This window comes from Eptatretus burgeri, chromosome 9, assembly GCF_056783735.1.
Source record: "Eptatretus burgeri isolate ZD-2024b chromosome 9, Ebu_testis_v1, whole genome shotgun sequence".
In the NCBI taxonomy this organism is placed as follows: Eukaryota; Metazoa; Chordata; class Myxini; order Myxiniformes; family Myxinidae; genus Eptatretus; species Eptatretus burgeri.
In genome coordinates this window covers 20,537,642-20,564,500 of record NC_140969.1, presented here as the reverse complement: position 1 = coordinate 20,564,500, position 26,859 = coordinate 20,537,642, and the positions used below count along the sequence as shown (strand labels likewise).

The 26,859-nt window shown below is 37.3% G+C and overlaps 1 protein-coding gene across 2 annotated transcripts in view; it reads left to right on the top strand.

Moving 5' to 3' along the window:
* The window catches only part of LOC147019666 (semaphorin-3D-like), a 137,838-nt gene that overhangs the window by 54,859 nt on the left and 56,120 nt on the right, over window positions 1–26,859 (top strand). For both annotated transcript variants that reach the window (XM_085894269.1, XM_085894270.1), the window contains exon 11: window positions 26,422–26,566. In XM_085894269.1, coding sequence (XP_085750395.1) covers window positions 26,422–26,566 — 145 coding nt within the window. The remainder of the gene's footprint in view (window positions 1–26,421; window positions 26,567–26,859) is intronic.

Below are 26,859 nucleotides of genomic sequence, written 5' to 3'. Positions count from 1 at the left end.
TTGAACATACTTGTGATATTCCAACTCTCTTGGACTTCTCAATCATCAAAAGCATATCAACATCACTGATTAAATCTATATCTTGTTTTGTCATTTTCAACATTGCACTCCAAGCGAAACCAGGAGCTGTGAAATAGTGGGCAGGATCTAATCCATAACAATTTTTATTATGACAGAGTGATCTAAAAGCTTCAAACACATCAGCTAACAATAAAACATCTGTTTTTAGATATAAATCATGATATTCTCCAAGGTTCTTTATCTTAAATATTTTCCATATTTCTTGTGCGTGTTTATATTCCTTATCACTTATCTCTTCTTCATAAAGGTTATTATAGAAACTTTCTTTTGAAGGAAGTTGTGTTTCTTTAAATCTCATAAATGAATCCATATAACCAGAAGGATAAATTCCCTTACTTGTAAGAATTTTCTCTTTACTTTGAATTTCATTCCTTGTTTGAATTTCCTCTCTAGTGAGAATTCCTTCTTTAATCAGAATTTCATCTTTAATCAGAATTTCCTCTTTAGTGAGAATTTCATTCATTGTTCGAATTTTCTTCATAATTGGAATTTCATCTTCAGTTAGAATTTCTTCATTAATTTCCTCATTAATTAGAATTTCCTCTTTACTTTGAATTCTCTCTTTAATCTGAATTTCCTCTTTAGTGAGAACTTCCTCTTTTAGAAAGAATGAATTAAGATTTGGAAAAGAGTCCGTGGAGCTTAGATTTGATGCGAGGTAGGCTAGTGGTGTTCCCATAAACTTGTAAGAATCTAGAAGCCTAATACGAGTTAAAGGTTTTGTGAATATCATTTTTGTAAATGAAATATACTTTTGACTTGTGTTTGTTATGGCAGAAATATTCCCTGGTGTTTTTGAAAGTTCATTTATAAACAGATGTGTATCATAGTTGGCGCTGTTGTGAAGAAAGATTGGAATAAAAGAAGGTAATTTATAATTAAGATTACAACAGGAATGAGCGGGACCTCTATATTTACCAGTAAGATGACAATGATCCCTAACTTTAGACTCCTTAATTTCCCCCTCACAAATATGACAGATATTGTTCTTTATAAATTCTAATTTTTCTTCTTTGGTTAATTTCATCGGTTCATTTGTTTCTTTCATTAATTTAGTGAGTCTTATACAATCCTTTTCTAATCGTTTTACAAACTCTTGTGAAGCTTTTTTTCCACGATAATGTTCAAGTTTGTTATACTTTTCTCCAACAGATGATTTGATATAATAACAGAAACCACAAGGAATATGTTTTTGATATTTATTTGTATATGATTCTTTTGGATTAGGAGAAGCAGTATTTATCTTTTTAAGGATACACTCAAAATCAGCGTATATCACAAATGGGTGCATGATAGATTTATTATAATCATCAAAAGAAATCTTTTCACCAGGTTTAGGCATTGTAATTACAGCTGATTTATGATTACTACAATATTTTGAATGTTGTTCTAATCGTTCTTTTGTATGAAATGAATTAAGAAATCGCTTACAAGGATATATTTTGTTTGCTGTTCTGAATACCTGAGAAGAGATTAATCTTGATAAATTATTGATGTATGTGTAATGTGAATTCTTTCCAACACTAAAATATAAAAGATCAATGTGTGTTTCTTCATTTTTATAGTTGTTTGAAATTTTTAATATTTGAACTTTGTTTGTATCCGTTAATCCATATACATTAATAGAAAGATTATTCTTTTTCTCAAATTTAGGAATATCTGTTAGTGGCATTGGGAATTTAAAATCTTTAATGTCTAAGGTATTCTCATATTTCATATATTGTTTTACTCTTTCTGAATTACATTTTGGTGGATGAAAGTGAGCAAGAACAGACCAGAGAAAACATTTATTATCATTGTTCTTAATATTAACAACTGCCTTCTTTAGTTTTATTTCTTTTGGTAATTAAATATAAGAAGAAGCTTTAAGAGGGTTTGATTTTAGAATGTGTATATCTAAAAAGATGATTTTTTTAATATTGAATCCACTTCCTACCACTGTATTATCAACATCCTCCTCTTGTCTTGATAGTTCTTCAGAAACCCCACTATTCAAAAAATCTTGAAATGATGTTATAAAATGAAGATCTGTTCTCATATAAGGAGTATGTTCTTCATCTTGTCTTTTCATATTCATTTTCACTCCCATATAAAACTTTGAAGTTTTCATTTCTTTTAATGTCATTTTAATAAATTTTTCAACATCGGGTTTCACTATTTCAATTGATTCAGCTATTGATGATGGACCGGGTTCTCCAAATTGAAAAATCCTTATTTTTATATGCCCTTTAAATGCCCCATCAGTGTTTTCAATATAATAGTCTCCCTTTACTTAAAACTCATTTTTCTTGTGTTTTTGTGATTGAAGATGTTTATTATAAATACTCTTCAAAACATCCTTTGAACACAATGTTTTCTTTCCAACTCAAGAGGAGATATTTGATGAAATAGATTAAATGTGTGTTTGTTGGTTCGAACGTGTTATTTATAATGTTTATATTCGTGATTACAAACATCGCAGTACGTTGTATTCACCATATTTATATAATAAAACTTTGCTTAAACTAAAATTTTCTTGATGAAAATTTCGTTTAATTTATAGATGAATCTGTGCTTAAAACCATTTTATCCTCCAACTTTTTCACTTAATAAATACAATGTTTCAAGACACAAAAGACAAGTTTCAATCAATCTCTTCATTTGTTAAAGATACTGAGAAATATGTCAAGGATGTAAAATTGAACAAAGATAAATATAACAACTATTGGATAAAAACTATTATGGTAAATAATATGAGTTCTTCAATTTCCTTCAGTGGAAGGGCTTTTAGTATACCTGGTAGAACATCAATTAAAGTATCTCTAACAAAAGTTGCTCCTCTCCTTCTAGTAATATATTCAAAACTAGAAAAAGCAATGAAACAAGAAAAAGTATCAAAAAACAAAAACCTTATGGATGAAGCTTTAGAAAGAAAAGATAAGACCATCTGTAATATGCAAGGAGAAATTTGTATTTTTTTCAACAACCCTAAAGATGTAAATCCTGATGAAATAAAGGATGTTAATATATCAGGTGAAATGACATTTCATTCAATAGTAGTTAACAATCATTTTAAAATTACCTTTAATATAAAAAATGTTGTCGTTGAATCTGGTAATGAAAAAAAGTATATCGATATCGATGGTAATATTATTAAATATGAGTCAATATACAACTGAAAGTATAGATGAATTTCAGTTTAAGTAAAGTTTTACTTTATAAATATGTTCGACTTTCCTGATTCTCCATATGACAAATTTGAGAATTGTCCTGCGTGTGAAAGACGGGGATTAAACACAGAGTCAAAAGCCTATAAACAATGTATATTCTGTGATTATCTTCTAATTAATGATAATAAAAAATATAAAAAGGAAAATAATTCTTTTAGATTTACACCAAAAATGAATTACTTTACAAGATTGATTAGAGAAATGAATGTAAAGTATGAGGGTGATAACACACCTTTCCTTACAAGGGAAGAAACTGAACGTATAAGAGAAATGTTCAAAGGATTGTTGTTATATATTATTCATGGATGTAATTTTCAGGGAAATATCAACACAAGATATTGTATAAATAAAATAATGGATTATCTTGAAATTAAACCTGAACTTAGGATAAAATATAGAGTTTCTAAAAAGCCAATAATAAATTAAATAACCTGTTTTCCAAATATATAAATGAATGATTTTTTACCCATTTGGGAAAATAAGATAAAATTTAACAACCATAAAAATCTCCCAAATTCATTAAGATGTCTCATAGTTGGTTCAAGTGGATGTGGAAAAACCTGCTTACTTTTAAAAATGCTCCTCACTCCCAACTTTTTAGATTATGATAATTTAATAATTTTCACAAAGTCGAGTTTTCAACCAGAGTATCAACTACTCTCACAAGGTTTTAATGCTGGTCTTCAAAAAGAAGATCTAATCGGTTTATTTAAACGTCAAAAAAACCTAAATGATTATAACATTGAAGATATAATTCAACTATTTTGTGATACACAGAGATGTAAAAAGAAATCAAATCCTATAACTTGTATTCTTAGTGATAATACGGATGATATACCGTCTCCCCAAGATTTGGATAAATCAAAAAAGAACCTCGTTATCTTTGATGATTGTGTTAATGAGAGAAACCAAACGGTAATGGACAGCTACTACACAAGAGGGAGACATTCTTCTTGTAATTGTATTTATCTTAGTCAATCGTACTTTCAACTTCCTCGTCGTTCCATCAGAAACAATGCTAATACTTTTATTTTATTCAAGTTAAATTCAATAGATATCAATAATTTTTGGAGAGATAATTGTTCTACATTATGTAGTAAAAAGAAATTTGAGGATTACATGAAGCACATGACTGAAAAATATAAATATATTGTTGTGAAACAAGATGAGATATTAAGGGATATATTTTTTGTTTTATAAACAATTACATATATAAATGACAACTATTATTGTAAATCTTGTGGGTAAATCTGCTTCTGGAAAAAAAACTTTCATAAATCAAGGTTCTTGTGCAGTACAAATGAGAATATTGTAAATTTACTTGAAAAACACCCCGTGATACGCATTGTGTCAACAACAACTAGAGCAATAAGACCTGGAGAAGTAAAAGGTGAAGATTATCACTATATTTCAGTGGAGGAACATATGCGATTGAGGAATGAAGGTCAAATGTTTGAGGAGGTTTCTCTTGGTACAACAAAATATTCACATTGTAAGAGTGAGTTAAGGAAACTAAAATCTGGTGGTGTTGGGTAATTAGAAACTAATCCAGAAGGAACGAGACAAATTATTAAACATCTGAGTGGAGTGAAGATTTTATCATTCGGTTTTGATGTTGATGAAGAAACTCAACGCAAACGTATGAAAAGCAGAGATGCAAGTATTAGTGAAGAAGAAATTACAACTCGCATTAATGTTAATAAAGAATTTGATGAAATATTTAAAGAAAAGGATTTATTTGAACACATCTACTTGAATGATGAAGAAAAGGAAAATTTCCCTGTTGATCTTTGCAATTCATTAAATTATATTTTACAATAAATAAATGGATGCAAAAGAAAGAGCAAGAAGATTTAAGGAACATCAAGAGTTGGTTTCAAAAGTTGTAAAACAACAGGAAGACATAAAGAAGAAACGCAGACAGAAACTAACGGGCGAAGAAGCATTTGAAAGAAAACAAGAGAAATTTTTTAAACCACTTTTAAAAACTTCCCAAGAAAAAATGAATGATGTTTCCACAGTTCCCACAGTAGAATATACTCCTAAAAAACTTAAAATGTTGAAAGATTTTGATCAAATGATGGAGGAAGAATTAGAGCATTTAGGAGAATTAAAGGTATATGATGATGAAGGTTTATTTCAACAACTGGAACAGATTAATCAACCCCCTGATTATATTGTGAATGCTGTTCAAAACAATGAATATTCAGCGGATTCAAAAACCAAAGCAGGACTCATTCCAACAGAACAACCAGCAATATTTCATCTTGTTCAAGAAAAGGTATTGATATTTAATGATGAATTAAGGTTCTTGGGTTCTGCTCAACCCCCTGTTAAACTAACTCCGAGATTAATGTTTCTTCTCACAAAAGATGGAAGACAAGGTTCAACTGTGAGGGATGAATCAAAGTATATTGATAAACCATTAGATATGGAAAATAATGATGATAGAGTATATATTGATCTGCTGAACACTCTAAATTATAAGGTTATTCTTTCTGGTAAAAGTAGGAAGAATGAGAAGGAGAAACACATTATTCAGGCTTTAAGTATCCTTGGTTCAGGTGTTAGTTTTCTTCCAAATGACCCATCGCAATTAGTTAATAGACTGTTATTGTTGTTAGGCAGTAAGAAGGCTGGAAATAACAATTGTTTTAATGAAGCATCAGCCATTTTAGACCAGTTGATGAACATGAAAATAATTAATAAAAATCAAGAAAAGACATTTTATCTCATATTAAATAAGATGAGAAGCACAATCCTTAGTTTCAATTTCACAACAAGCGACCACACATCTTCATTCCCATACCCACTACAACTTGACCCAACAAAATAATATGAGGCATCTTTATTGTCCATGGAAACTTATAATACCTTATTTAATATAAGCGAGAAAAATGACAAGTTTCGTTATAATCCGGGAAGTGGATACAAAACGATAACAGTCTCACCCGGAGCATATGAGATTTCTCAAATATCTTCTGAAATTGCTCGTCTTATGAAAGAACAGGGTGATGAACCAAAAAATATTGTTATAGACATTCAAAAACATACTTCAAAATCAACGATTAAAGTTAAAAATAACTACAAGGTTGATTTCACAATTGATAATTCATTTAGAGAGTTATTAGGTTTCTCCTCAAAAAAGATTGAAACTAATGGGACGTTTTACAGTGATAATGTCATTCAAATATCCTCAGGAATAAATTCGGTGTTAATTCACTGTGATTTGATTGATGGTGCTTATAATGATGGAAAAAAAACAAATACAATATTTTCATTCAGCGCATACTCAACCCCAATTGGTTATAAATTCAATATGGATCCTAAAAATTTGGTTTATCTCCCTGTGTCAGGAAAAACCACACACAGAGTAAATTTTAGGATAACCGACCAAGATAATCATGTGATTTCTTTTAATGGAGAAGTTATATCCATCAGAATTCACCTACGTGAAGTTTTCCAATAAATAAATACGATGGTTATTGTGAGGAAACACGAGTTGGGAAAATATAAAATAATTACAGGGGATGGGATGTTCCTTTCCCCATACTACAAGAGTGAAGGTATGTATCTTGGTAGAGGATACTATAAACCTAAGAGACAAAAGGGTGTTGGACATCAATTTAGAGGAGATGGGATAATTGATACTCTAATGGGTATTGGTTCAACTATTCTTAAACATAAAGATCTAATTGGTTCAACTGCTTCTGCTGTGGGAAATGTAGCAGGTGCTGTAAAGAGCATAAAAGATGCCCAGAAGGAATCTCATAAATTACAAGCAATAAAAGAAATTAAGAAAGGCAAAACTCAGTTGTCCCCCCAAGAACGACAGAAAATAATTCACATACTTGGATCAGGGTTTCAAAAGTTTTAACATCTTTTTTCCTAAATAAATACAAGTATGGAAGCAATTGATAGTATCTATGATTTGGATGATACTATTATTATCTCAAACTCCACTAAAAAAGAAGATTACTTCAAGGTAAATGCAATAACTGGAACAGACTGGAATACGAATGGTACAAAAAGTTTTGAAATAAATAATCAACAAACCTATTTGAATCTCTCCGAAAGTTTCTTGTTGTGTAAATTTAAATTCAATAAAGCTGGGAATAACACAAACGCTACACTTGTAAATGATTTCTTCTGGAAAATGTTTGATAGTGTGCGTTTGTATATTGGAACACAAGAAGTTGAAGCAGTTGATTATGTCTCTGCTGTATCTGAAATGATGAAATTTACACTCTATACATTCAGTGATAGAATGGGAAAGGGGTCTGTCGAAGGTTTTATTCCTGATATGTCAACGGGAACAAACATAGACCCTGGATATACTCAAAGGAAAGGAATGTATAATGATGATACAAAAGCAGAAAATAGTTTTACTGTGGCAGTTCCTCTTAAAGGTATATTTGGATTTTGTGATCATGATAAAGTTCTGTATGGTCTTAAAATTAGATTTCAACTACAAAGGAATGATAATGAAAATTGATTGCTTTTTGGTGTTGGTAATGCTTTTGGTGATCAGAATAAATTTGTAATTGAGGAGATGAGTTGGTATATCAGTGAATATACTCCTAATCTTAAAACAGAAGAGATGTTGAATCGAAGACTTAACTCAAAGAAACCACTCAGTGTATCATACCTCAAAAGAAGATGTCAACACGTTAAACTCAACCAAACTACTTACACGTGGAATTTGGGTGTTCTGGAAGGAAAGCCACGATATCTGTGGATCATTTTTAAAAAGCCAGATGGTGATACTGCGACTGATAAGAATAATGCATTGAGTGATAATGCTAAGGTGAAACAACTTCGCGTTTCTCTAGATGGAACATTTTATCCACGAGATAGATTGGAAATTAATTGGGAAAAAATGATTTTGCTGAAGCATACAAGTCTTACCAAAAGGTGTGTGAAAGTAATGGAAATAAAGAACCTATTTTGGATATGACAGCATTTAAAAGTTTGAATACAATCTATGCGTTTGACCTGAGCGCTCAAAAGGAAACTATAAAGTCTAATCGAGTGGATACTTCCCTATACATTGAAAGAGGAGAGAGTGAAGAAGTTGCTACATATTGTTTGCTTTTGGAAGAAACAGAATTGCAGATTAATACAGATAATGGTGTGATGATTATTCTCACATAATTTTTTGTTAAATAAATGAGTGGCAAAGTACCAACTGGGGTATATGTTAATCAAATCAATCTTCATAAACTATCATCTTGTGTTCAAAATCAAAAGCCTTGTACGTTTAATGTTAATACAATTCAGAGAAAAGGAGCAGTAAGAATTGATGTTTTGCTTACAAGAGAACAGGTTAAAATCTTGAATGACACTGGCTCACTTAAAATTAAAATGACAAAACCAATGTTGAAAAAATATTCAATAAGAGAGACGAGTGGAGGATTTCTCTCATTTCTAATTCCTTTATTTGCTGGTTTAAGTGCGGTTGGAGCATTGACGGGTGGTATTTCAACAGCGGTGAAAACTGCCAACGAAAGGAAGGCTCAACTCCAGGCTCAAAAAGAATTGGAAAGACATAACAAAGAGTTGGAGAAACAAATTAGTGGAAGTGGTGTAATTGTAGATTTTGCTGAAAAACTTGAAGGTCTGCCTGATAAAGCGAGATTGTTAGTTGGAGATATGCTTTCTTCTATAGCACAAGCAGGTGTAAAATTAACGAAAAGAGGTAATGGATTATATCTTTCTAATAAATAAATGAGCATTGATGAGTGGTTGAAAGAATTTGGAAAGAATACAACATCAAATTTAGAACTTGTTAAATATTGTAAGAAATTAAAAATTCATAATGTGGTTATTTGTATGAGAGATGAATTAACAAATGTGTCGAAACATACAAAGAATATTATTATGAACTTAGAAGATAATAATGGGAACGGTTCTAATTGGGTTTGTATTTTTAATCGTCAAGACAAATATTATTTTGATAGTTTTGGTCTTCCACCACCTGTTGAAGTCATAAAATTCTTACAGAATGGTGTTTATCAAACATTTCAAGTCCAAGAATTAAATTCCAAGTGTTGTGGTCAATTATGTCTATATGTGTTATTTCAACTCAACAAAAATAAAAATTTTTATGATATTATTTTTAATCTAATATAAATGACATGTTGGTAAAGATGGTTCTATCTTTGGTGTATCTCAAGAACTGGATATTGATTTATCAAATTATTACACAAAGGCATAGGCTGAACGACATAAATATAATCTAACTAAAAATATTAACATGAAAAATGCTTATAAATTAAAAAATTATCCAAGCCCGACTGATGCGAATGACTTGGTGAGATTAAGCGATTTATCACAATATATATCCTTAAATAAAACGGCCGTGTATTCCAAAGATACAGAAGTGTTGATATTATCTCCAGGTCATACAGAATTCACAGTTCGAATTAAAATAATTTTTTATAAAGAAGGGCATATCGTTTGTATGAGAGTAGAACAATGGGGGTATGATATGAATGATTTAGGGTATAATTGGTCATTTAAAATTAACCTCGAAGACCTGGAACAATTAAATGAGTCTTGTAAGGAAGAATATTATCCACTTGGTATCGAGAATGAGTTTTGTGGGGCCACGATTAGTAAACAACAAATAAAATAATTTAATAAGGGTAAATATAATAATTGTTTTGCCCTTGTTTATCTCATGAAAACAGAAAAAACAGGATTATATATAATAAGTGAGGAAATACAAAATGATTTAACTATGGGAAGATGGGGAGGTGTTTCGTGCCATAATATTATTCTAACATATATTTCTAATACATATATGACAGCAAGAAGGCTTCAAGAAAATTATCATTTCTGTGTCCAAGCATACCTTCAAGAAAAGGGTATTCGGTATTTTAATAAATATGTTCTACAACATAAGAATGAGGTATTTTCAATAAAAGATTGGCATTATGCTGATGTTGATAAACCGACAACTTTAGATTTAATTAGAATGTTAAATAATGAAAAAATTATAAAGTTAGGTATAGGTAAGGCTCTTTTAGAAATTCAAAAGAAATTTTATTGGTTTCCTGTTGTAAAAAAAAATATTTTGGATACAGGAATAACAAGAAATCCTGATGAATATATGTATAATATTCTATGGGGTGTAAGCGATTCAAGGATAATAAGGGATGAGGAAGGAGTTGAAGAAGAGAGGGAAGAGGAGGCAAAGGAGGAGAGGGAGAAGAAAGAGAAGGAGGAAAAAAAGAAGAGAGAAGAGAGAGAGGGAGGAAAGGGAGAAGAGAGAGAGGGATGAAGAGAGAGAAGAGAGAGAGGGAGGAAAGAGAGAAGAGAGAGAGGGAGAAGAGGGAGGAAAGAGAGAGAATGAATAAATATCAAAATATGGAAACCAGTGAGATTAAAAAAAGATTGGCGGTATTACAGAAAATAACTCAACCCACCGAGGAGGAAAACAAAGAATTGACAAGTCTATTTGAAATATTTTCTTCAAGACTATTGACATCGCCAAGCTATTCATTTTAATTCAAGTTTTTCATTTTTATTTTTTTTTCTTAAATAAATGGAGGAGAGAGTGAAGGCATTTCTTAGGATTCTTTATGTTTTTAAAATTAAGATTCAAATGTGCATGTTGGAAACTAAAAAGGTTTTTGCACTCTGCAGGAATTTTTCACATAAATAAATGAGTTATTGTCTCAAATGTAAAAAGAAAACTAATACTAAAAATATTTCATATATTAAAAGTAAAAATAACAGGGTTATACAAAAAGGTATATGCTTGGTGTGTGGTTCAAAAAAAATCAATTTATCTCCAAACACAAACGAGGAGGAGATATACAAAAGTTTTATCAGGAAGTAAATTTACAACTACTGGAATACCAGGGGAATTACATCTTCCAGGGTATTCTTTCTGTGGTCCAGGCACAAACTTGGATAAAAGATTAGATGAGGCAGACAATCCTAAATTCTGGAGTAAGCCTATCAATAGAGTTGATGAAGTGTGCATGAGACACGATATTGATTATGGGAATACCACAACGTTGGAAGAAAAGCATGAAGCCGATAGAGAAATGTTGTATAATTTGTCTCTGATACAAAATCCAACCTTGAGAGAAAAAGTTTATCGTTTCATTGTGAAGAAGATGATCAGTGCTAAATTGAAACTTGGACTTGGAAATTCAAAAAACTTATAGGCTCTAATGATGTCATTAAGACTGAAGAGCAATTAGCTGATGAATTACAAAAACTAATATTCACAAAGTTTCAGAGAAGGAAAGTTTATTCCAAGGAAGTTGATTATATCTGGTCTGCTGATTTGATTGAACTCAATAATGATAAGGGGTACAAGTATGCTTTAACCGTTATTGATTTGAGGAGTAGATACGTATGGGTTGTCCCATTAAAAAACAAAACAGGTAATACTCTTATGTTAGCCTTTCAACAGATATTTAATAAAAGTAAGAGAAAACCTAAAAAATTGTGGACTGATGAGGGTAGAGAGTTTTATAACAAGACATTTATGAATTTTCTAAAAAATAACAGTATTACATTATACAGTACCTTTAATGAAGGGAAGGCAGTTGTTGTTGAACGTTTTAATCGTACCTTAAAAGAGCGACTATATAAAAAATTCACACAACTCGGTTCACACCAATGGTCATCTTTTATTCAGGATATTGTGGATAAGTATAATGACACGATTCACACGTCAACAAATATGAAACCATCAGAAACATTTACAAAATTAAAATATGAAAAAGAGATTAATGTCAGAAAACCTAAGTTCAAAGTTGGTGATATCGTAAGAATATATAGGTGGAAATCTCATTTTGAAAAGGGTTATATTAAAAGATGGACAAACGAGCTTTTTTAAATTGTTGATGTAATAGATACGGTTCCTTGGACTTATAAGATATATGATTTGGAAGGGGAAGAGATTTTAGGTTCATTTTATTCACAGGAATTACAAAAGACAAAGACAAATTGAAATTTTTTGACTCCGCCCCTTTTTGACTCCACCCACATAAACCCCACCCCACACAAGCTCCACACAAACCCCACCCCCACACAAGCTCCACACAAACCCCTCACAAGCTCCAATAAATTGAAATTTTTTGACTCCGCCTCTTTTTGAGTCCACCCACACAAAAGCCAGCCACACAAGCCCCGCCCACACAAACCCCACACAAACCCCACCACACACAAACCCCACATAAGCTCCACACACACAAACCCCACACAAGCTCCACCCATATTCATCATATTCACATAATTAGTGATTAGTTAATTAGTTCCCCACACACAACATGTTTATTTAATTAAAAAATTATCCACACATCCACACAAGCTCCACCCATCCACCCATCCATTTATCCACACAAACCTCATCCACATAAGCCTCATCCACATTCACCCATCCCACATAAACCCTGCCCACACAAGCCCCTCCCACACAAGCCCCGCCCACACAAGCCCCACCCACACAACCCCCGCCCACACAAGCCCCGCCCACACAAGCCCCGCCCACACAAGCCCCACCCCCTCATCCCCCCTGTGCGCCCCCACCTTTGACCCACCACCTCCCTCATCCCAACCCCAACCTCATCCCAACCTCATCCCAACCCTTCCCCACACACACACATGGGGAGGGGAGGGATGGGATGAGGGGGTGATGGGTCATTGGGGGAGCGCACCTACCCCCCCCCCCCCCCACCCCCCCCTCTCCTTCATGTCTTGATCCTCTTCTTGAAATTCAAAATCAAGTAATTGTAAACAAAACAAATATAATTTATTAATATTGAAAATATTAAATATTCATTTGCGAGAATGTATAATCTTTCCCAGCAATCTTCTTCAGATGTCTTGTGATTTCGAAACTCAGACACCATATTCTGTTTTGAAACAAAAAGTGGATAATAATTAGGTTTTATAAAGATAATTACATGGTAATATGAGTAAACCTCGTTGACCACTGAATTAACACACCAGCCTCGTTGACCACTGAATTAACACACCAGGAGGCCGACTCAGCCTGTCATCCTTTCAAGGCCAATAAAATGAATTCCAGTGTACTGGCAAAACCGCGTCCAAACTCATGATGCAACCAACATAAGACGACATTCTAAAGAGAGAGTGATATTAATAATAATTCAGAAACATTTACCTCCAGAAAATCATGTGTTGTACAAGATTGCTTCAACAGCTGATGTTGTGTGATAGTGCTGAAAAAAAATAAAATAATAATAAGTCAAGGGTATAGATCAGGGGTCGGGAACGTGTGGCTCGCTTGATGATTGCATCTGGCTCGCAGATAAAATTGGAGTTTGAAACTTGGAAAGCCCAATATTTCTCGTAGAAGCTTTACCTATAGTTTGAATGGTGTCATGCTTCATTCACGTGCAGGGCTGAACTTGGCAGAAGGAGAGAAGAAAAAACACCTCCGAATTGTCTGAAGCGGTTTTTGTTTCGTCCAGTCATGCGGCCGACGCGAGTTGTGATTTCGGTTCCTCCAATGACGTGCCGCCGCCGAGACGCGTCATGGAATTCATCTCGACCAATCACGCGCCACCGCTGAGGCGACTCGTGATTTCGGTTCCTCCAATGACGTGCCGCCGCCGAGACGCGTCACGGAATTCATCTCGACCAATCACGCGCCACCGCTGAGGCGACAGCATCCCAGAGTCGGCCGGCCGCGCCGCACCTCTCGAGTATGTCAGCCCGTGCGCAGGCCAGCCAGACTCACTTGGGTCAACATCTCCCTCTCTCTCATTTGCTCAAAGCTAACCCTTCGACGAAGAAGATGGCGAAAAGAAAAAAAAAGATGAGGAGTATCGTACATTTCAGGACGAATGGGCCGAAGAATTCGCCTTTGTGGAGAGAGCAGGTTCTGTGGTGTGTCTAATTTGCAATGACAAAATTGCATCGATGAAACGGTCGAATATAAAGCGGCACTTCGACACGCGCCATGCTACCTTTGCATCAAAATACCCTGTGGGAGACGGCAGAAAGAAAGCGTGCCAAGAGCTACTGAGCAGGGTGCAAGCCAGCCAGCAGCAAGTCCGCGTATGGACCCGGCAAGGTGACTATAATTCCGCCAGCTTTGCTGGATCTTTAGCAATAGTGAGGAACGGAAAACCATTCACAGATGGCGAGTATGCTAAAACGTTCATGCTGGATGTCGCCAATGAACTTTTTGATGATCTTCCGAACAAAGACAAGATAATCAAACGGATACAAGACATGCCTCTGTCGGCAAGAACTGTTCATGATCGTACCATCATGATGGCAAACCAAGTGGAGGAAACGCAAGTGAAGGACATAAATACAGCGCCGTTCTTTTCCCTGGCTTTGGATGAGTCAACAGACGAAAGCCATTTGTCGCAGTTCAATGTGATTGCAAGATATGCTGCTGGTGATACACTGCGCGAAGAAAGTCTTGCTGTTCTGCCAATAAAAGGGTCCACAAGAGGTGAGTATTTATTCATGTCTTCAATGGAGTTCGCTCAAGAAAAAAATCTACGAATGGATAAACTTATCTCGGTGTGTACTGATGGTGCTCCGTGTATGGTGGGGAAAAACAAAGGATTTGTGGCGCTTCTCCATGAACATGAAAATAGACCCATCCTAAGTTTCCATTGCATTCTACACCAGGAGACACTTTGTGCTCAGATGTGTGATGGGCAGCTTGGCGAAGTGATGTCGCTGGTCATTCGTGTGATCAATTTTATTGTTGCCCGAGCCTTAAATGGTCGCCAGTTTAAAACACTGCTGGATGAAGTTGGAAATAACTATCACGGTCTGCTTTTGCACAGCAATGTGCGTTGGTTGTCAAGAGGGAAGGTGCTTAGCCGTTTTGCGGCTTGCCTGAACGAAATCCGGACTTTCCTTGAAATGAAAGGGATTGAGCATCCTGAGCTAGCTGAAACTGAGTGGCTCCTCAAGTTTTACTATCTCGTGGATATGACTGAACATCTGAAGGAGCTCAACGTGAAAATGCAAGGCATTGGAAATACAGTGTTATCCCTTCAACAAGCCGTGTTTGCTTTTGAAAACAAGCTGGAGCTCTTTATCATGGATCTTGAAACAGGTCGTTTACTACATTTTGAAAAACTGAGACAATTTAAAGATGCATGCACAGCAAGTGAGCCCACTCAAAACTTTGATCTCCACCAGTTAGCTGGCTTCACATCCAGTCTCCTACAGTCATCCAAAGCACGCTTTGGAGAATTTCGTGAGCACACTCGTCTTTTTAAGTTCATCACCCATCCAAACGAGTGTTCACTGAACACAGCCGACCTGAGTTACATTTCTGGTGTCTCCGTCAGAGATTTTGAAGCAGAAGTGGCTGACCTGAAGGCCTCAGACATGTGGGTGAATAAGTTCAAGTCACTGAATGAGGATTTGGAAAGAATCGCACGACAGAAAGCAGAGTTGGCGAGCAAGCACATGTGGACAGAAATGAAAAAACTTCAATCCGAAGACCAGCTGATTATCAAAACTTGGAACGCGCTTCCTGTCACATACCTCACACTGCAGCGTGTGAGTATTGCTGTATTAACCTTGTTTGGATCTACGTATGCATGTGAGCAGTAATTCTCACATCTTAAAAACATCAAGTCCAACCTACGATCACGTCTAACGGATGAAAGCCTCAACGCTTGCATGAAGCTTAACCTCACCAAGTACCAACCAGACTACAAAGCCATCAGCAAATCCATGCAGCACCAGAAGTCCCATTAATGGTGAGTATTATAACAACATTATTTAAAAGAATAAATTCAGAGGCTTATTATACTCACATTTAGTTGAATTCAGTCTTAAAATATATTATATGGCTCTCACTGAAATAGATTTACAAATATTTTGCTTTAATGGCTCTCTGAGTCAAAAACATTCCCGACCCCTGGTACAGATGAAGAGACAGACAGAGAGAGATACAAAGAGACAGACAGACACACACACACACACGCACACACACACACACACACATACACACACACATAGACACACATATATATATATATCTATACACACACACATATACACACACAGACACACACACATATATATATATATATATATATATATATATATATATATATATATATATATATATATATATATATATATATATATACACACACACACACACACACGTGTCTCACCATTGGTTTAATTCATTCGAGATCAGAGGCCGTGATAAGACTTCCTACCAGTCATTATAAATCATTGACCTCTTCAATAAGAGCAGAGAGAGGTAGGTAGAAAGACAGACAGAGAGAGATACAAACAGACAGGGAAAGCGACACACACACACACACACACACACACACACACACACACACACACACACACACACACACACACACACACACACACACACACACACACACACACACACACACACACACACACACACACACACACGTGTCTCACCATTGGTTTAATTCATCCCTGGGTCCGAGTACCCCTGGTACATCATCCCTGGGTCAGATTGCGGGAGAGTGTGTCGGAGTGGTGCTGAGGTGTCGTCCACCAGACGGCGGTCTCCTTGGGTTAACCTGAGGCGGTCCCTTCGGGTGGGTGCCTGGAATGTCCTATCCCTAAGAGAGGATGATCACCTGTCTCTGTTATCATCTGAGCTCAAGCGTTTGGACATCGGGATTGCAGCTCTCTCTGAGGTTCGGAGACCGGATTGCGGCGAGATAATGGTGGGTGGTTACACCTACTATTGGTCTGGTCGCTCTGATGGTTACCATACCCAAGGAGTTGCTGTAGCTGTGTCCAATAAGCTGACCCCAATGATAATTGAGGTAACACCGGTCAACGAGCGTATTATGAGATTAAGGATTCGTCACTCCTAAGGTGTCATTTCCCTGGTCTCTGTTTATGCTCCGACTGAGGCGAGTGATCTCACCGTGAAGGATGCATTCTACGCCACACTCGAGTCTGTGGTTGATCAGTGCCCCAGACGAGATACACTTCTATTCTTGGGGGATTTCAATGCATCGACTGGAACTGATAGGGATGGTTATGAGGTGTGTGTTGGTCCCCATGGGTCAGGAACTATGAACCAGAATAGCACTAAGTTCCTTGACTTTGCAAGAAGTCATGGACTTAGGGTGGCTGGTTCATGGTTTCAGCGCCCACAAGCTCATCGCTGGACTTGGTATTCCAACGCTGGCGGTGTGGCAAAGGAGATTGACCATGTCCTCATTGACGGTCGTTGGAGGATGATCCAGAACTGCAGGGTCTACCGGAGTGCTCAGTTCCTCAATACTGACCACAGGCTTGTTGTAGCAACTCTAAAGCTGCACCTTAAATCCTGGAGAATGGTACCATCCCAGCCGAGGCTGGATGTTGCCAAGCTCAGGGATGAGAGAGTAGCTGAGGAGTTTGCGAACAGGCTGAGTGGACACTTGGGGGTCTGGGTGCTTTGGGGGTCCTGAAGAGTTGTGGAGCGCCTTCAAGACCACCGTCCTTGATGTTGCCGGTGGATGCCTTGGAGCTCACCGCAGGGCAAAGAAGAATTTTGTCTCTCAAGGGACACTGGATACCATTGACCAGAGTCGCAGGGCCAGGCTGAATGGCAGAGCTGAGCTGTTCAGGGAGCTGAGGCATAAAACTGTACGTGCACTGAGGGTGGACAAGGAGGCCTATGTGTGAGGAATCTGTGAGGGGGTAGAGCATCACCTGTGGACAGGTGATTCTCGTCCCGCTTACAGGGGAATTCGCGCATTACGTTCATCCAAGCCCATCCCTCGGAGCACTGCAGTTCGAGCAGAGAGTGGTAGGCTCTTGACAGAGGAGTCTGAAGTGAAGGCCCGCTGGGCCGGTTACTTTGAGCGGTTGTACCAGGCTGATCCCCCAACTGTCGAGTTGGACGTCAAGGGTGTTACAATCCCTGTTGCTGACCCTCGAATCAACTGTGGTCCACCTACGCTTGTGGAAACACGGGCTGCGGTGAACCAGTTGAAACGGGGCAAAGCTCCAGGAATCTGTGGCATCCATGCCGAACTTCTCAAGGCTGGGGGAAATGCTGTACTCGTGTCGTTGCATGCAGTTTTGTGCTCTGCCTGGAACACAGGCATCATCCCAACTGACTGGAAGAGGGGCCTTGTTGTCCCTCTCTGGAAAGGGAAGGGTGATCGCCAAGACTGCAACAACTACCGAGGGGTGACGCTGCTCTCAGTGCCGGGCAAGGTCTTTGCTCGGATAATTCTCGATAGGGTTCGCCACCATCTGCTTGAGCACCAGCGTCCAGAGCAGTCAGGCTTTACACCAAAGAGGTCAACGATTGACCGTATCCTTGCACTTCGTGTCCTCACCGAACGCAGACGAGAGTTTCGGCAGGGGCTGCTTGCAGCCTATGTTGATCTCTGTAAAGCGTTCGATTCAGTGAATCGGGATGTCCTCTGGAGGATTCTTGGTCTTCGTGGGGTGCCACCAAAACTGATCGATCTGATGTCTGAACTCTACTCTGGTACTGAGAGTGCTGTGAAGTGTGGTGGTACCATCTCTGACTTATTTCCAGTTGTTACTGGAGTTCGTCAGGGATGTGTACTTGCCCCCACACTTTTCAGCACTTGTATGGACTGGATTCTAGGGAGGATGTCGGAGAGATCAAGTTGCGGTGCGTCATTTGGGAATGTCAAGATCTCGGACCTTGACTTTGCAGATGATGCAGTCATCTTTGCGGAGACTTTAGACATCCTCTTGGGGGCCCTCGAGGTGCTGAATGAGGAGTCGGAGCCGTTGGGATTATGGGTTTCTTGGGTCAAAACTAAGATCCAGGCTTTCGGTGACATCTTGGATGCTGCTGTCCTGTCTGTGTCTGTTTGTGGTGAGGATGTTGAGGTCGTGGAGAGATTCACTTACCTTGGCAGTGATATTCATGTCTCTGCTGGCTGCGAGTCAGAGGTCAATAGACGTCTGGGTCGGGCCTGGGGAGTCATGGATTCACTGGATCATGGGGTGTGGCGCTGCCGGTACCTGTGCGGGAGGACGAAAATCCGAGTCTTCAGGTCCTTGGTACTTCCAGTCTTGCTCTATGGGTGCGAGACTTGGACTTTGACCAATGATCTGAGACGGAGACTTAATTCCTTTGGTACCAGGTCTCTTCGGAGAATCCTTGGCTATCGCTGGTCGGATTTTGTGTCCAACGAGCGGTTGCTGAGAGAGACTCGGATGAGATTTGTTACCTACATAGTCCGTGAGCGTCAGTTGCAGCTGTATGGACATGTGGCTTGTTTTCCTGACTCTGATCCTGCTCACCAGATTCTCTCAGCGAGGGAGTCTCATGAGTGGAGGAGGCCAGTGGGTCGACCACGTGCCTCATGGTTGCAACAGGTTGACCATCATCTCAAGGAGATGGGGATGGGCCTGGCATCTGCCTGGGGGATGGCCAGACGGAGGCCCCTGGAGTACCGTCGGAAAGTGGACGCAGCGACGTGCTGTTCTGGCACATGCTCCCATACCTGACCTGACCTGAGATCAGAGGTCGTGATAAGACTTCGTACCAGTCATTATAAATGTTTTTCAATTCTCTTCTAAAATCATATATGTATATATATATATATATATACATGTGTATATATATATATATATATATATATATATATATATATATATGTATATATATGTGTATATATATATATATATATATATATATATATATATATGTATATATATATATATATATATATATATATATGTATGTATATGTATATATGTATGTATATGTATGTATATATATATATGTATGTATATATATATATATATATATATATATGTATGTATGTATATGTATGTATGTATATATGTATATATATATATATATATATATATATATATATATATATATATATATATATATATATATATATATATATATATATATATATATATATATATATATATATATATACAAAAAAAAAAATATATATACATATATATATATATATATATATATACATACATACATACATACATACATACATACATATATACGCTCCCTCAGTTCATCCACCCTTCTAATCACCTTCTTCACTTCTGCAACCCTCCTGACCCAGTTGTTCTCACAGACCTCCAGCATCTGTTGTTGTCTCTCTGTCAGTGCCACTGTTTTGAGACCACATAGGTAGGCCGGCATCACACAAGACACCAAAACTTTCTCTTTCAATTTCGTTGATATGATGCGAGATAAAATGTTTTTCTAAGGAGCCAATATTCTTCCAATGAAAAATAACAAGATTGGTGGTAGGCTCTGTTTAATTTCAAAGAAGAGAATAGAGTAGAAGACTAGATTGCAAGTGCTGCACTGATTGTGGGCGTTCAGACATTCAGTCAGTCAGGTACAGAATTAACCTTGGACTCCATTGGCAGAAACCTTAGGGAGCAAAGCTCGGTACCAGACTATGTCAAAGCATGCAATATGTTTTAAGTGGCTGCCTTGATCTTTTTCTTGAAGTTCAGAGACTACATTCATTGTTTCATCTGTCGGAAAAGCATTTTTAACTTTGCCAAAACCGATAGTCCACAATCAAGCTCGGAGATTGCAAAAAAATTTATATTACATCCAATTCCACTTATGGATTCTATTATCTTACTTTTAAAGAGAAGGAAGCTATTGTTACCGTACTTATAATGAGAAGAGCAGGAAACTAAATCTAACTGGCATTAAGGGTCGGATTTAGTTTCCTGCTCTTTAAAATCCTCAGGTCACCAGAGAAGAAAAAGATTGGACATCATTCATCACCCAGCTAACCACGCTGCAACAACAGAGACCCAAACAGAACAAGTCTATCTTTCTGTGAAACAGAAATATAAAACAATTTTGTGCCGAGACCTACTCCCCTCCCCCCCCCCCCCCAAGACTGAACGACATCATCTGTTCAGGACAGAATCAGAAACCGACATCCAAAACGTTTAAGCTCGTGTGGATTGAAAATAGCTAACGTGAGCCTCAAACAACTTCCCTGTTAAGATATAATCGGTGTCTCGATGCAAGTTAAGAGACCTAAGCAATCCCGGTCGTGCTCCAAACCTGGAGAAAAAGTTTAATGTTTGACTCGAGGTCAAACTATTCATTCATATTTACAGGAATATTACAGGAGTATTCAACTGATAAATGAGCATCAGTAATGATTGCAGAGAGAAAGAGTTGAACAAAGGTTGATGATTATTCACCTTCACCTTGGGAGGGGACATTGCTGGGATCGAAGCTTTAAAATGTTTTTTTTGACCAGTAGATAAGGTTGCCATGAAAATGGAAAGATTTTGTGCTTGAATGATGGTTTCTGGCAGCCGTGCTGTGGTTTATGTATGTACCTACTACCAATGACTGCTTTCTTAAACAACAGCGTTGAAAGAGTTTTTAGCTTTTATGTCCTTTAGGAAAAGATTGAATGTTCCACGGAGATGTCACATAGCATGGGCTTTGAACCATAGGTGGTTAGTTACGTGGTTAATAGGTTTTGTAAATATCGTAAACAGCTTTGTCAACAACTCGAGCAAATAATGTTTGCAGACCTTTGTAAGAATTATGAATGTTGAAATATAAATAAATTTGTACTTAACACAATGCTGTTAAATCCATTGGTTGGAAGAAAAGTGTCTTTATGAACTTGTTTTAAAGCCTTTTCAGCAGAGGCCCCATTAGCAACTATTGGTGCAGGAAAAGTCTGCTGCTGTTTTATAGAAAAGGGAGGACAGCCATTCAAAAATAATGAGACACATGGGTAAGCATGAATGTTATGGTTAAAATGTTCAAAAGAGCAAATAATATTTGGTGGCTGCAATCAACTGGAGAGTTCATGGAGCACCATACCCGACGTAGTCTTTAAAAAACAAGGACGTGGGAAGGGTGTTTTGAAATCTTACTTGGCAATTCTGAGAACCATCGATCTTAGCTTTGTTCGTGAACTTTGAATAACAGGAGCGATGGTTACCGTACAAAGCTGATGGGTCAAACGGAACAGTCCAAAGCTGAACCTTCTGCCAACTCTTTTCTCGAGAAACTGACGATCTTGGAACATCTTTGAGGAAAAGATTCACTTCAACAAACAGATCTTTTGGACGAAGTTAGCTCTGTCATTGCATTGCGGGATGTCGCTATTTTTGTCTGAACCTCACGGTTATTCCACCCTCAGAGAATGTGGCAATTTTGATTGGTCAAGATGACGTAAAATTTTGTCCATGTACGTACTGCTAAACAAGACGTTTTTAGAGATGCAAACAAGGTGATTTATGTTCTACAGTGTTCAGATGAGTAATTCAATTAAAATAAAGGTTTTAAAGGCTGTAGAAAACAAACAAACAATTCATTGAATCAAAAGTTCGCCACTGCTGATGCACTCTCCGATAAACCACCGTATATTACACGTAACATTAATTCTTCATGCCTGTTGTTTGTGTCCTTTATGACATCCTTAAAAACAGTGAGTTTCCTGTTTGGAATTACTTTCAACTTTTTGACTGCCAGACAGGCAGACTGAAGCAATTGCTTCCCTGCGCTGTGTGCATGTGCGATCGGGATGAGATACCGTACAGTTTGCCAAATTCAAAGCCAAAATACTACCAAACTGCATGTTCGTGTTCCGATCCATGTTCCGATTCGTGTTTTGCAATATTCAAAATATAACATTCAATTGAAATCAAGTAGTTTCCCAATTATATATATATATATATATATATATATATATATATATATATATATATATATATATATGTATATATATATATATATCCCTGTGTCGTAAGAGGCGACCAGGGTTGCGTCAGGAAGGGCATCCGGCGTAAAACATGTGCCAAATCACTATGCGGATCATACGGATGATCCGCTGTGGCGACTCGAACGGGAGCAGCCAAAAGAAGAAGAAGAGAAGATATATATATATATATATATATATATATATATATATATATATATATATATATATATATATATATATATATATATACATTTTAAAACGGGGTTTTATAATATATATATATATATATATATATATATATATATATATATATACACATATATATATACATACATATATATATACATACATATATATATATATATATATATATATATATATATACATACATACAGATGTATGTATGTATGCACACACACACACACACACACACACACACACACACACACACACTAGTAGACAGAGTGAACCAATTGCTTTAACCCCGTTTTGTGCTACGCACACAGGGTAATGATCCCTTCAAAGCCTCTAACCATCAAAGGTTGACCAACATGTTGTATCGAACATGTCTCATGGTTATGTACAACTTATGTTATCGAGAACACAGTCTACATACCTTGGAAGACTTCACAACAAAATATCGGCTTCTGAACTCACGATGAAGCTGAATCACTTCTGAACTATCACTGCCCAAACTAACCCGAACGGCTTCCTGTATTTTGACCTGTTTGGCTGTGGTCATGAGGTCTTCTTAGTTCTCAAGATAAACCGCAAGGACAAAGCCACACCCCTTCCATGGGGTTAAAAGGCATTTACACATCAGCTAAAGGGCAGAAAAGTTGTTGTCAATTCTCAAGTTGCAGGGGATTTGGAGGAGGGGGTGGGAGAGGGTGGGTGTTGATATGTTCAAATTTTCCTCCGACACAAGTCTTATGTATGACGTGTCGTGCGGTGGCCTTCATTGGCAAACTTTATCATGCATGACACACAATGATGTATTGTAAACGCTATGTTGAAAGTTGGACGTATTCCCCACCATAAGACCTATTTGAGAATTTATGTGATTTTGTGGGATTCCATGAAGGTTCTCACTCGCTCTTGTCGTGAGTAGAAATCGACATGAATAAATTAACGGACTAGGAATTTGCAAAAGCATTCCACCTTAATATTCTTGACAGTAAATGATAAGAAACCACAATATAACCTTGAAACCACAGAGAGGCTGTTTTATTAGGGAATGATTTAAAGCTATCGTACTTGTAACATCGTGCTGATTCTCACTGCCCAAACTTTCAGTTTTTTTTGGGACTCCCTAGCGCTTTATCTCTTGTGAAGAAAATCTCCTCTGGCATAAAGTTGGGAGAGCTTGATAGGAAATTTGGACCACAGTCTATCAGCAAACTCAAATAAACTTGCTCTCACTATCCTGCTGCTGAGGATGCCCAGGCATTAAGTTGCTCATCCTGCTCCAAGTCTAAGCATACCATAAGCATAAATGAGTCCACAATAATGATAAATTTCTTCATTGTTTTGTCAAAGTAGTGTCTCTGTCTCTCTCAGTAAGGTTATGTGTGAGCCCAATGGTTCCACCTTGTTTGCAGACAAAATGTGTTTGACACAAAGCAAGTTAAAATGCTATTGTATGCTCTGCTAACCAGACTTGGTGACCTAATGGCTAGAGCAGCGTCCGCTTCGAGTCTGGGAGATACTCTGTGGTTCAAACCCAGGCCGAATCATATTAAAGATGAAAAAAACTGGTATGTACTGCTTCCTCACTTGACATTCAGCATTTAAAACGATAGAGCAAGGACCAACGACACTGGAAAGGCAATGGCAAACCATACAGTATAACCCTTCTGCTTCGGCAGCACCAATACGCTATAAAGAGTACGGGTACATCAAAATAAAAACAAATCTGCTAACTAAAGTGCAGTTAATCGATGTGTACTATGGTGAACACGTAGTTCACGGTAATGCTCAGATAAAACTGAGACTCTGTAACCAGACACGATGCTTTTTCCACTCTAATTACGACTTGACCTAGCTCTGGACTGAAACAAATTAGAACATTTAAGCCACATGTATGGAAAGCCACGATATTGCTGTTATAAGATTCCACAATATTTCTTTATGATTGCCTGGGAAGCCTCATTATGTAAGTAATCAGGACTTGGCAGTGGTTTTCATGCAGTAAATAGTTTCATATACGCTCTTGGTTTTAAGTACTTGTAATGTCATTGCTTTGGTAAAGTATGAATACCATCATGGGACAGCTAAAATAACCTTCTCACACTGATCCTCAATGTAAGAATGGGGGGGGGGGGGGAGGGGTCTATTTCTTTACTTCTTTGCAAAGCTTTTTCCCACTTCATGTCATCTCATTTCCACGCCCACCCTGTTTCTCACACCTCCTCCACCTAAACTGCCTCTTTTTCATTTCCTCTAATGTTCAACTTCAACAAAGTAGACAATGATAGGACCAGGGGCCATAGCCAGAGAGTAAAGAAGAGGAGAGTTAAGATGGCAGTAAGGTAGGGGTCTTTTTCCTCAAAGAATAGTAAATGCATGGAATGGTTTCCCTGGAAAGGTAGTGGCAGCAGAAACAGTGTACAAGTTTAAATTGGAATTAGATAGGTATCTGGAGGTTATAGAGATAGAGGGGTGTAGGGATGTTGGAAGGACTTTTAGGGAGCTTGAGTATGGTTGGGTGATGGTATAAATGTGCTGTTGGTACGCGCGGATGGTATGCACGGAGTGCTGTTGATGGGGCTCTCATCAAGGGGTGTTGTGTGGTTGATGTGCTGCGTTTTTTACCCAAGACTGTCTCTGCCCATGCCCCCTCCACTGGAAAGTAAAAGAAGAAAAACCTACAAAAAATAAAATATAATAAAATAAAATAAAAAACATTTTTTTCTTTCTTTTGCGTTTTCTTATTTTGATCTGGTGTTAATAAATTGGTGTGGTGTTGATGTGGTGCAGGCATGATGGGCTGAATGGCCTCCACCTGTGTCTAATTTCCTTATGTTCCTCGTGTTCTGTCACCGAAGGTAGAAGAAGGATATGTTTTCACCCCTGTCTGTCTGTGAGCACGATATCTCAAAAAGTTATGGAAGGATTCGGATGAAACTTGGTGGGCAGGTTGGGTGTGTGACCACGACCAATTCATTCGATTTTGGTGAAGATCCAAATATGGATCCGGATCCAGATACGAGAATTATTTAATTTTGAAAGTGATTCTTCACCATTGAGAGATAGGACCAAAAAACGATATATAGCACGATATTTCAAAAATGTATTGGGCCCGATATGTTCTCGTGGATCAGGCATTGTGTGGCGGAGGTATGCATTCTACCAAGTGCCCTTCTCGTTTACAATGAATCTCCCTTGTTTTATTTACTTTTAATTCTCTTTCTGGCTCTCTATCCATGTTCTAGTTCGGTGTTCCAGGGATCAGCGGTGTGTGCATACACCATGAGAGATATCCGTGCAGCCTTCAAAGGGCCATTTGCACACCGTACAGGTCCTACAGGTCGTTGGGCTGAATTCTCAGGGCGCGTTCCTTATCCACGGCCTGGCATGGTATGTGTAGTTATAAAGCATTTGCACCATCACAATGATGATGCATATCATTAACGATGATGTTCTTGGTTATCCTTTGAGAACTTGATCAATCTCCCACTTCACAGTCAGCTTTAGATATACAATTTGGATTATATACTTCTTACAAAAAAAATTTAAGCAACACCTTTTAAACTGTGAAATAAGCTCAATATTCACAGTTCATTAATGCCTTAGTCACACGTGTACAGTATGTAAACTATATTAGCTGTTCAGGAAAGAAACTGAATTACGAATGTGCAACATGTAAATTC